At 39.9% G+C, this 12556-nt stretch overlaps 2 protein-coding genes and 1 pseudogene across 2 annotated transcripts; 1 reads left to right on the top strand and 2 right to left on the bottom strand.

The window, feature by feature from the left end:
* Nucleotides 1-2174: 2174 nt before the first annotated feature.
* Nucleotides 2175-6937, bottom strand: LOC145558053 (uncharacterized). The gene is made up of 5 exons (XM_081619204.1): nt 6776-6937; nt 4204-6679; nt 3380-4089; nt 2755-3083; nt 2175-2721 (listed from the first exon to the last, which is right to left on the bottom strand). The coding sequence occupies exons 1-5, from the start codon at nt 6935-6937 to the stop codon at nt 2175-2177; spliced, it is 4224 nt and encodes a 1407-aa protein (XP_081475330.1).
* LOC145561041 (small nucleolar RNA R71) lies at nt 6912-6996 on the top strand (annotated as a pseudogene).
* LOC145558052 (aspartic proteinase nepenthesin-2-like) lies at nt 6934-12556 on the bottom strand. The gene is made up of 4 exons (XM_081619203.1): nt 12297-12556; nt 12166-12239; nt 10762-11493; nt 6934-7226 (listed from the first exon to the last, which is right to left on the bottom strand). Exons 1-4 carry the CDS (start codon nt 12554-12556, stop codon nt 6934-6936), a joined length of 1359 nt encoding a protein of 452 aa, XP_081475329.1.

Here is a 12556-nt window from a genome sequence, read left to right as displayed (position 1 = left end):
ACCAAAACAAAGGCTATATACATCCTCCCCCAAGCTACACTCGGCAATGACCTCATTGCAACGAGGGGTAGGTAGTGCACTACTCGAGAACCTCAGGGAAGGTTCTCATCATCGCTAACATCATCATCAGTTGCTCCATTTCCACCAGCAAAGTTCCCATCATCGGGAAGGACATACCAAGAAGGATGTTGGCCATCCCTGGGAATGTGACCTTGCCTGCAAAAAAAATCATAAATAGGATACATACAAAGGCGAAGGTCGGTCTCTACGGTCTAAAGACGAGAGGAGAGGCCCTGCTGGGACAACTCGAGACCACGGATACCGGCCATGATGGCATCATGATCGGGGGGGCAGAAGAAGAAGAAGCTCCCGTATCCGATCGCCTAGAGTAGGTCAAGGTGGTCATGACAGGGGCAATGGGAGGTATTGGCTGCCCCGGGGTCTCCAAGAGGTAAGAAGGTTGATTAGGGTGGATCTTAGTGAGCTCGGGTGCAGGTAAAAAGATAGAACGAGAGGTTTTACCTATGAGCCATCGAATACTATTCGATTCTATGGAAATTCAACCCGCGGAAATGAAGTATTGTTGATCCAAGAGGGTAGGACCTACTACGGGTTGCTTGCTAGCCTCAACAAAACCTTCCTTGACCGCTAAGTGTGTAACAAGGCCGCCAAGAACTATAGGAATTTGAGTGCGTTCGCCATTGGCCTTAAGGGTGGTGAAAGTACAACTTTGTTTCCTAAGGTGAAGGGCAAAAAGGTGGGCTATGTTCATAGTGTAAGCATGTTCGGCGGGTTGTGTTTTCAAGTGACTACCCAAAATTGCCGCCTCATCAACTCTCACATTATGGGGCTCTATCCTCCCGAAAATGGTCCACCCCGTAGTACGGGTCCAAAACTGAAGGGCGGGTTGGTGAATTTTGTTAGCGGAAGCATGTTGCCAAGAGTCTATTTGTTCACCGGTTAAAGCTAACCAAAGATCCCCCGAAATTAAATGGTCCGGTTGAGATTGTAATCCATGTGATGGCAACCCAAATTTTCTAGCAAACCCATCCAAAGAAAGTCTATGGCTCTTGTTTAACAACCTATAGGAAACATATGTCACCAACCCATTCCTCCCCTTTTCAATTCCAAAAGAGCTCAAAAATTCAAGGGTTAGATCTTCATAAGTGTTATGAACCATATCGAATAATTGAGTCATACCAAGTTTTGAGAATAAAAGCTTACATTCATCATGAATTCCTAACTTAGCAAGAAAAGCATGATCAATAAAACGGGTAGGAATTACCTTTCGATGCATAAGCTCCAAAAATCTAACCTTTTGGTTGGGGAATTGCCGTACGAACTTGATATGTGGAAATTCCGGCACACTTTCAAGGTCCAAGGCCGGTTCTTGAGTTGCAATCCTACTCCTCTTCCTTGTAGCCATGGATGAATATTCAAGCTTTCTCTCTCTAGAAAAATATATGGGTATGATGGAAAATTGATGGAGAAAAATGCAAAGAATGATGAAGAGGAAGTAGATGATGGGTAAAGATGTGAAATTTGGGGAAAATTTGGTAGTAGTTGATGATTGGAATTTGGGGTTAGGGTTTGGAAATTGGGGGTTTTTAAGAGGAGAGAGAAAGAGAAGTATGGGAAAAGAAGTAAAGGGGGAAGAAGAAGAAGAGGAGTCCGTTTTTTTTTTTTTTTGTTTTTTCGAAACCACTGTGGCTCGCGCCCGATAGGGCAATATTGCCCGGGCCGACCGGGCGGAGGGGGTTCTTCCTCTCCGTTCGTTTTCTTCCCTTCTTTTTTTCTTCGGTGCGGCTCGCGCCCGGTAGGGTGGGATTTCCCGGTCTGACCGGGCGGAGGGAGGTCGAAATTTCTCTCCTCCTTTTCTCTTGCTGCTTCTCGCGACTGGTAGGGCAACGTTGCCCAGGCTAACCGGGCAATGAAGCTTTTACTCGTTATCGCCCCATTCCTTTAGCTCTTCACCTACATAACCATTTTTAACGATGAGTGTGGCACTGTAATTCTCTTGTCATTCTCTTAGACAGGAAAATTAAGAAAAAAAAGAAAAATTAAAGTAAAATGAAAATAAAAATAAAAATAAAAATAAAAATAAAATAAAATAAAGGCGGGTTGCCTCCCGTAAGCGCTTGTTTATATGGTCATAAGCTCGACCACCTTTTTGCTCAACTTTCTTTTGCCGGATTAGAGAGCGTGATGTTTACTCTCTCATCAATTGGGTCACCAACTCGGTAGTGTTTTAATCTTTGGCCATTCACCTTAAAAGTGTCACCATCCTTGTTCCATAGTTCAATGGTGCCATAGGGGTAGACTTTACAAATCTTGAATGGGCCCGACCACCTAGAACGAAGCTTACCGGAGAATAGCTTCAATCTTGAGTTGAATAAGAGGACTTGATCTCCTTCTTTGAATTCTCTTCTCATGAGACCCTTGTCATGCCACCTTTTTTTTCTTTCCTTGTACAACTTCGAACTCTCATAAGCTTCAAGGCGAAGCTCATCTAGCTCATTTAACTGTAACAATCTCTTTTCACCCGCTGCTTGAGCATCGAAATTTAAACTCTTGATGGCCCAAAATGCTCGGTGTTCTAGTTCGACGGGTAAGTGACATGCCTTTCCATACACCAATCTATATGGAGTGGTACCAATAGGCGTTTTGAATGTCGTTCGGTATTCCCATAGCGCATCATCGATCTTAACAGACCAATCCTTTCTTGTTCTAGCGACTGTTTTCTCCAAAATAGACTTTATTTCTCGGTTGGACACCTCAACTTGACCGCTAGTTTGTGGGTGATAGCCAATTCCAACCCTGTGTTGCACTCCATACTTTTTCAGCATTGCTTCAAACCGATTCTCTAAAAAATGTGTTCCCCTGTCACTGATTAACACACGTGGTAAACCAAAACGAGGAAAAATAAATTTCTTAAAGAACTTACTTACCACCCGAGCATCATTGGTTGGGGTAGCAATTGCTTCAACCCACTTTGAGACATAGTCAACGGCTACTAGAATATATCGATTACCATAGGAAGAAGGGAATGATCCCATGAAATCTATCCCCCACACGTCAAACAACTCGACCTCGAGTATGTTATTGAGTGGCATCTCGTGCTTCCTTGAAATAGTACCGGTCCGTTAACAACGGTCACATGCTTTAACATAGGCATAGACATCCTTGAACAAAGTTGGCCAATAAAAACCACATTGTAAAATCTTCGCGGCCGTTTTTGTAGACCTGCATGTCCACCACATGGTAAGTCGTGGCAATGAGAAATAACATGGTTTACCTCACCTTCCGGGACACATCTTCTAATCATTGCATCTGCACACAATTTGTATAAAAATGGATCCTCCCAAAAATGTCTCTTGGCCTCATAAAAGAATTTCTTCTTTTGTTGAGATGAGTAGCCATGGGGCAATGTACCTGTGGACAAAAAATTAGCCAGATCAGCATACCAAGGTGATTCAATTTGAGAAAGTGCTAATAAATGTTCATCAGGGAAAGAATCATCAATGGGTAGATCATCTTCATCCCCCTTGTCAAGAAGGAGGCGAGAAAGATGGTCTGCAACGACATTCTCAGTCCCCTTCGTGTCCCTTATCTCAATGTCATAATCTTGCAATAGAAGGACCCATCGAATCAACCGTGGCTTGGCGTGACTCTTAGTCATCAGATATTTCAATGCGGCGTGATCTGTGTGAATTATCACCTTTGAGCCAACAAGGTATGAGTGAAACTTCTCTATTGCATAAATTACCGCTAGCATCTCTTTTTCAGTTGTGGCATAATTCATTTGAGCAGAATCAAGAGTTTTACTAGAGTAATAAATAGCGTGGAGTTGTCTAACCTTCCGTTGCCCCAAGACGGCCCCTATCGCATAGTCACTAGCGTCACACATAATCTCGAATGGTAGGGTCCAATCCGGGGGTTGCATAACGGGAGCGGAGATCAAAGCTTCTTTCAACCTGTTAAAAGCTTCAAGACAAGCATCAGTAAATACAAATGGGGCATCTTTGGCCAAAAGCTCAGTTAGAGGTCTAGCGATTTTCGAAAAATCTTTAATAAGTCGCCTATAAAATCCTGCATGACCAAGAAAGCTCCGAATTCCTTTTACAGAATTTGGAGGGGGTAATCACTCAATGACCTCTATCTTTGCTTTATCGACCTCAATACCCTTATTTGACACCACATGGCCTAGAACGACTCCTTGTTGTACCATAAAATGGCATTTTTCCCAGTTTAGAATTAAATTGACTTCTTTACATCTATGGAGCACCTTTTCCAAATTTTCAAGACATACATCAAAAGATGTTCCATAGACAGAGAAGTCATCCATAAAAACTTCCATTGAATTTTCAATAAGACCTGAGAAAATTGCCATCATACAACGTTGGAAAGTGGCTGGAGCATTACATAATCCAAATGGCATTCTACGATAGGCGAAGGTGCCATAGGGACATGTGAAAGTAGTCTTTTCCTGATCACATGGACGAATGGGAATTTGAAAGAAGCCAAAATATCCGTCCAAGTAGTAGAAAAAGGAATGCTTAGCCAAACGTTCAAGCATCTGATCAATAAAGGGAAGGGGAAAATGGTCCTTCCGAGTGGCCTTATTCAATCTCCTGTAATCGATACAAATTCGCCAACCTGTAACAGTTCTAGTGGCGATTGGCTCACCCTTGTCATTCTTAACAACGGTCATACCTCCCTTCTTAGGGACTACTTGTACAAGGCTAACCCACTTACTATCTGAGATAGGGTAAATTATTCCTGCAGCAAGCAATTTAAGAACCTCTTTTTTAACTACCTCCATCATATTTGGATTAAGTCGTCGTTGAGGTTCTATGGAGGAGGTATGATCGTCCTCAAGAATTATCTTATGCATACAAAATGAGGGATTAATACCCTTAATATCATCAATGGTGTACCCAATAACACTTTTGTATTTTCTCAAAACGGTGAGCAGTTGCTCTAATTTCGTGTCATTAAGTTCAGCATTAACAATAACAGGATATGTATTAGTAGGACCAAGATATGCATATTTAAGAGTGGAGGGAAGGGGTTTCAACTCTACCTCGGGAGGCGTAGTACTCTCCCCAACACTTGATACACTAAGGGCTTCCTTCACTAGAGCGGTGGTTGGATTTGCTTTTCCTTCCTCAAGTAGCCGCGTGTACTCCCTTGTTTCCCAATCTTCCTCACTGGTGCTTCCTACCAACACCGTTTCCAATGCATCGTCTTTCTTGATTAAGGGAAGTTGCTCACGTTCTAGATCATCAAGGACATCCACTTGGCAAATAGTCTCTCCCATGGAAGGAGTTCCCGTAGCGTTCAAGAGTGAATACTCCATTTTCTCGTCTCCCACCTCAAAAGTGATTTTTCCATTCTTCATATCAATGATTGCACCTGCAGTGGCTAAGAATGGTCTACCAAGTATAATAGGGACATGTGCATCCTCTTCCATCTCCATCACAACAAAATCACATGGGATAAATAATTTTCCCACACGAAGAGGAACATCTTCAAGTATACCCAAGGGAAATTTAACCGTCCTATCTGCAAGTTGTAGAGACATGCGTGTAGGATTTAGTTCACCCATTTGAAGCTTCTTACAAATAGAGAGCGGCATGAGGCTCACACTTGCACCAAGATCACATAATGCCTTGTTGATCTCTATGTCCCCAAGCTTTACTGGAATTGAGTAGCTACCCGGATCACCTAATTTCTTAGGAAGTGTCTTTTGCAAAATAGCACTACACTCTGCGTTCAACGCAACAGTAGCATTCTCCTCTAGCTTCTTCTTGTTAGAGAGCATATCCTTCAAGAATTTTGCATAAGATGGCATCTCGGATATTGCATCTAAGAATGGAATGTTGATGTGAAGCTTCTTCAAAATATCGAGAAATTTTCCATACTTCTTCTCTAACTTAGCTTGGGCCAACCTTTGCGGGAAAGGAATTGTTGGCACATACGGTACAAGTGGTGGTGGAGTTGATGCCCTTGACTCTTCCTCATTCGCGGTACCATCGACCACCTTCTCCTTTGGGACTACTCCGTCAACAACCTCCTTGGATGACTCTCTCATGGGAGGATCTTCCAATTGCTTTCCACTCCTCAAAGTCACAGCATTCATATGCCCTTTTGGTGGTTGCTCTGTTTGACCCGGAAAAGTGCCCGGAGTCTTCAAAGATTGGCCAACTTGATGAGCAAGTTGACTTATCTGATTTTCCATGAGCTTGTTCTGAGCTTGTAGTTGTTGGATGTTGTTGTTCGTTGTGGCAACGAAGTTCTCAAGCATTAGCTCAAGGTTGGATTTTTGTGGAGGTGGTTGCATAGGTTGTTGGACTAGAGGTGGTCTTGCTTGAAAACCGGGTGGAGCATTATAGTTATTGTTTCGAGGTGGTGGTGGAGGGGGATTTTGTTGAGCTTGGGTATTCTTGTAAGAGAAATTTGGGTGATGTTTCCAACCTTCATTGTATGTGTTTGAGTGAGGATCATATGGCCTTTTGGGATTTGAAGTGTAGAATGCATTGGCTTCCTCAATCGACAACTCCTGTGAATTTTGTGGGCAATCAGGGGCAATGTGACCTTGTACATTACACATTTGACAAGTTTCAGTAGATGAGCCAGAAGATGCTGCTTGGAATTTGTCAAACTTGCTTGTCAGTGCCTGCATAGAACTAGTTAAAAGGGTTAGAGCATCAACATCATGCATACCTCCCTTTTTAACATTGCGTCGTCCTCATGGATGGTAATTATCATTTGCCGCCATCTTCTCAATTAGCTCCTTTGCCTCAGTTGGGTTCTTAGTCAAGAGAGAACCCCCAGATGCAGCATCAATATAGATTCGGAACTCATGAGTCAAGCCATTGTAAAAGGTTTGGATCAACATCCATTCAAGAATACCATGATGAGGGCATTGTCTCATGCTTCATATAAGGACTCATCATCTGACTGCCCGAAAGTAGATAGCTCATTTCTCAACCTCGCAGTCTTTTCTTGTCCCAAGAACTTGACTAGAAAAGCTTTCACTAGTTTGTCCCATGTATCAAAAGAGCCAGTACCTTCATCTCTCAACCATTCCTTCGCTCTATCCCGTAATGAGAAAGGGAATAGGCGAAGTCTAATAGCATCATCTGTATAACCATTTAGTTTCATGGTATCGCATTTTTCCAAGAAACTATCAATATGACTGACAGGGCATTCGTGAGGTGTGCCTGCAAATGAATCATTAGAGATGAATTGAATGAACTGTGGCTTCAATTCAAAGTTCTGAGCTGTAACGGGTGGTCTGACAATGCTTGCCTTAAAAAGGTCAATTTACCCGTTCACAACTTGCACCGATTTCATGAACTAAAGCCTGCCATGGTTATTTATAACAACATTTAATAGTCATATATGGTTCCAAATGACATTATATGACCCTGAGATAAATCCCCTAGGGCCTCAAGACTTTTCGCCACCGAGCCCCGTGACCTTTGAAATTTCTCAAAAGCTTGAATAATAGTCTTTAATTTTGGAATTTTTTGACCTTTTTTCGCCCAGAAATAAAAATTCCTAAGATGTATAGCGTGGTCCCAAATACCCTCCGGGGGTCCAATTAGGTGGATGGAACCGTCCAATATGCTTTAAAACGGTCAATTTACATGTTCACAACTTGCACTGATTTTGTGAACTCAAGCCTACCACGGAAATTTATGACAACATTTAATGATCATATATGGTTCCAAATGGAATTATATGACCCTGGCATGTATCCCCTAGGGTCTCAAGACTTTTCTCCACCGGGCCCCGTGACCTCCGAAATTCCTCAAAAGCATGAATAATAGCCTTTAATTTTGAAATTTTTTGATCTTTTTTTGTCCTGAAATAAAAATTGCCGAGATGTTTAGCATGGTCCCAAATACCATCCGATGGTCTAATTAGGTTTTTGGAACCACCAAATTTGCCTTAAAACAGCCAATTTACCAGTTCACAACTTGTGCCAATTTAGTAAACTCAAGCCTACCGTGGACGTTTAGGACAACATTTAATGGTCATATATGGTTCCAAATGGCATTATATGACCCTGGATTGTATCCCTAGGGTCTTAAGACTTTTCGCCACCGGGACCCGTGACCTTCGAAATTACTTAAAAGCGTGAATAATAGACTTTAATTTTTGATTTTTTGACCTTTTTTCGCCTGGAAATAAAAATTGTGGAGATGTTTAGAATGGTCCCAAATACCTTCCTGGAGTGAGTCTAATTAGGTGGCTGGAACCATCCAATTTTCCTTAAAAAAGTCAATTAAACGGTTCACAACTTTCACCGATTTTGTGAACTTAAGCCTACCACGGACATTTATGACAACATTTAATGGTCATATATGGTTACAAACGGAATTATATGATCCTGAGATGTATCCCCTATGGCCTCAAGTCTTTTCGCAACCGGGCTTTGTAATCTACGAAATTCCTCAAAAAGCGTGGATAATAAGCCTTCAATTTTTGAAAATTTTGACCTTTTTTCGCCCAGAAATAAAAATTGTCGAGAAGTTTACCATGGTCCATATTATCCTCCGGGAGTACAATTAGGTGAGTGGTACCATCTAATTTGCCTTATAAAGGCCGATTTACCCGTTCACAACTTGCACCGATTTCGTGAGCTCAAGCCTACCACAGACATTTATGACAACATATAATGGTTCCAAACGGCATTATATGACCCTGAAATGTATCCCCTATGGCCTCAAGAATTTTTGCCACTAGGCCTTGTAACCTCCGAAATTCCTCAAAAAGCATGGATGATAACCTTAATTTTTTTTTTTTCCCTTTTTTTGCTCGGAAATAAAAATTGTTGAGATGTATTTTTACCATGTTCCTTAATACCCTCCGGGAGTTCAATTAGTTATTGAATCCATCCAATTTGCCTTAAATGACCAATATACCCGTTCAGTACTTGCACTGATTTCATAAACTTAAGCCTACACTTGATATTTACGAAAACATATAATGGTCATATGTTGTTCCAAACGGCATTATATGACCCTGAGATTTATCCCCTAGGGCCTCATAATTTTCGCCACTAAGCCCCGTAACCTCCGAAATTCATTAAAAAAACGTGGATAAAGCCTTCAATTTTGGAATTTTTTTACTCTTTTCACGCAGAAATAAAATTGCCGAGATGTTTAGCATGGTCCCAAATACCCTTTAGAAGCCCAATTAGATGGGCGAAACCATCCAATTTGTCTTAAAACGGTCAATTTACCATGTTCACAACTTACGCCGATTTCGTGAAATCAAACCTACCACGGACTTTTACAACAACATTTAATGGTCATATATGGATTCAAACGGTATTATATGACCCTGAGATGTATCTCCTAGGGCCTCAAGAATTTTCGCCACCGGGCCCCGTGACCTCCGAAATTCCTCAAAAGCGTAAATAATAGCCTTTAATTTTGGAATTTTTTAACCTTTTTTCGCCTAGAAATAAAAATTGCCGAGATGTTTAGCATGGTCCCTAATACTCTTCGGGAGTACAATTAGGTGGGTGATAGCATCTAATTTTCCTTAAAATGGACAATTTACCTGTTCACAACTTGCGCCGATTTCGTGAACTCAAACCTACCACGGACATTTAAGACAACAATTAATGATCATATATGGTTCCAAATGGCATTATATGACCCTGAGATGTATACCCTAAGGCCTCAAGACTTTTCGCCACCGGACCCCGTAACCTCCGAAATTCCTTAAAAAACGTGGATAATAGCCTTCAATTTTGGAATTTTTTGACCTTTTTTCTCCCGATTAAAAAATATATCGAGAAGTTTACTATGATCCCTAATACCCTCTGGTAATACAATTAGGTGGGTGGAACCATCCAATTTGCCTTAAAACGGTCAATTTTCCTGTTCACAACTTGTAGTGATTTCGTGAACTCAAACCTACTACGGACATTTATGTCGACATATAATGATCACATATGATTCCAAACAGCATTATAGGATCCTAAGATGTATCCCCTAGGGCCTCAAGAATTTTCGCTACCGGACCCCGTAACCTCCGAAATTCCGCAAAAAGCGTGGATGTATTAGTAATCAGTTGACATCACAGGATTGGAAATGATGATGAAGTATCAGCGGAATTCGGCTCTAATTTGTCATCTCCAAATTGTTGAGATTCGTAGGAGACCAACGAAATTAGTAAATGAATATTAAAGTCTAGCAAAATTAAAATTAACTAACATCTATGTTATTATTAAAACTCATGGGATTAACATGCTAACGCCATATGTACCCTTATTATTATTTGGGACATGTGTGTCATCCTATATCCTATATGCAACACCCTTCTCTCACCACATTGAATTGCAATTACTTGTAATTAATTTTAAAACTCTATTCTTATTTACTTCAACAAATATTCATATGTATAACTAACCTTCATATATTTATATACATTTGACATATTTTATATATTAATGAAAGATAATAGTATAAATTTGTATGTTCTTCACTTACTCAATAATAATTGTTCAATATTAACCCTTTTTATTAATTTTGATAAAATTCACTACGAATATATAAATTTACGATACACCGGGGCATCGTGCGGGTTAATAACTAGGAATATAATTATTTCTTAACCTATTAGAATCATGACAAAATTGTAGATGTTTATTATTTGGAATTATTAAATAGTTATGTAGCTTGCGTACATCTCACATAATTAATTATATTAGCTTAATTGATATGTAAAACTAAGCACCATTTGAGCAGTCCTCTGGTCCAAAGTGTAGTTGACCATTTGTAAGATCATATATTATCCTATGATCAATCTGTTGTTCAGATCCTAATATGGTCAAACCACCCACAGCCTGGTTACTTTCAAGAAAAAGCAAGCAAACAATAGGAAAACCATCTTCCTGAAACGTATCAAATGTTAAATCTGAAGTCATAAAGAAATCTGCTGCTCCCGCAAACACCCATGTAATGTACGGAAGGTTCACGATTTCAGGCTCATTTACACGCTTGTAACAAAGGTCAAGCCCTGAGGTACTACTTTGAAATCTCTCCACATTTTTATTAGCGGATTCAATGTTACGCGCAACCGCGTCTTTGAAGATAGTGTAGGCCGCTGAGGTTATGCGGCTAGTAGGTGTGCCCGTGTCGATGATGCACCCTCCAGTTCCGTCACTTTTTATATCAAAAACACCCGGAGGAAGATCTAAGTCTTCGTCGTCTACTCTAATGCCGCAGAGGTTCAAGTAATGGTGGCCTTCGCGGTCAGCACGTTTAAACATAGGGGTGGTGTAAACTTCCGCTGGGGGTTGTATCACGTCATCTCCGAATCGAAGGTGCATTGGCGGAAGTCCTTCTTCTTCTGGTTGTAAGCAATATGAAAATTTTCCGTTTACTAAAATCTTTGCTTGTTCAGGGAAGCTGTATTGGCCGTAACCCATTCCTAAATATCCGTTAAACTTATTGTTCATATCTTGACCTGCATCACGAATTTAATTATCTCATACTTGTACAGTAGTTGTACTCTATGATAGATAAAAATCAATATCAATTCAAACAGGTACCGTCATTATTAAAATTTATGCTGTTGTCAAAAAAATAAAAAAATAAAAAAATAAAAATAAAATTTATGCATACCATTAAATCTTAAACATTACTCGGAAAAAAAAAAAGTTTTAAAATGTACGTATAATTATTATCGACCTAATATATTAATAATTGACCACTTAATGTTAGGAATACTAACTATAAATGTATTTTTAGTTCAGAATCCAATTTAATTTCAACGGGTAAAAGCGTAATATCCTGATTATTGGGCCTGATAAGCCTAACATAATTTTCGAGTTTGGACAAAAAAATTTATACAAGGACACCCCGGCCCAATTTTTTTATTTATTTTTTTTTTTTTATCACTTCTAGCCCATTTTTTATGGCCTCTAAGTAATAACAACTAAATCTATGACATTTTATATTATTTAGCAAATAAAAAGGTCAAAATTAGACAAAAAAAAAAAAATTGTAAAATTTAAATATATCTATTAAAAATCGGATGTAGTAACTTGTTAATTAAAGTGGTAAAAAAATTAAAATATAGTACTGTAAAAAGTCAAATTGATGCATTTATTTAAAAACGGAGGTAGTACTACAATACCTTGTATAAAGTTTTGCATGTCGAAACCACATCCGAATAAAATACCATCTATTTCCAGGCCATCATTTTGAGACCTAAAAACAAATTACTCAGTAGCGATAATCGCTTTGACAACGCTGCCATCACCATACATGCGCGTCTCCTTGCAAACATTCTCCGAGCATTCAGCAGTACTAGCACATTGGGAGCAAGGGATGGGCTTATAACTATGAGATTGGCTTGCAGGATAGTAGGGATTTACTTGATGGAAGCATTTGACACAATTTTCACATTGTGTCCACGTAAGATCACTTCCAGTATCGAGCCCTAAATAAATAGTTTTACTATCCGGTTTACCATCAAATATACCAATGTCAATTTCAACAAGGTATATAAACTCTTGTATAGTCAT

This window comes from Chenopodium album, chromosome 9, assembly GCF_948465745.1.
Source record: "Chenopodium album chromosome 9, dcCheAlbu1.1, whole genome shotgun sequence".
In the NCBI taxonomy this organism is placed as follows: domain Eukaryota; kingdom Viridiplantae; phylum Streptophyta; class Magnoliopsida; order Caryophyllales; family Amaranthaceae; genus Chenopodium; species Chenopodium album.
Note: the sequence above shows the minus strand (reverse complement) of the source record. Positions and strands in the feature narration are given on the sequence as shown.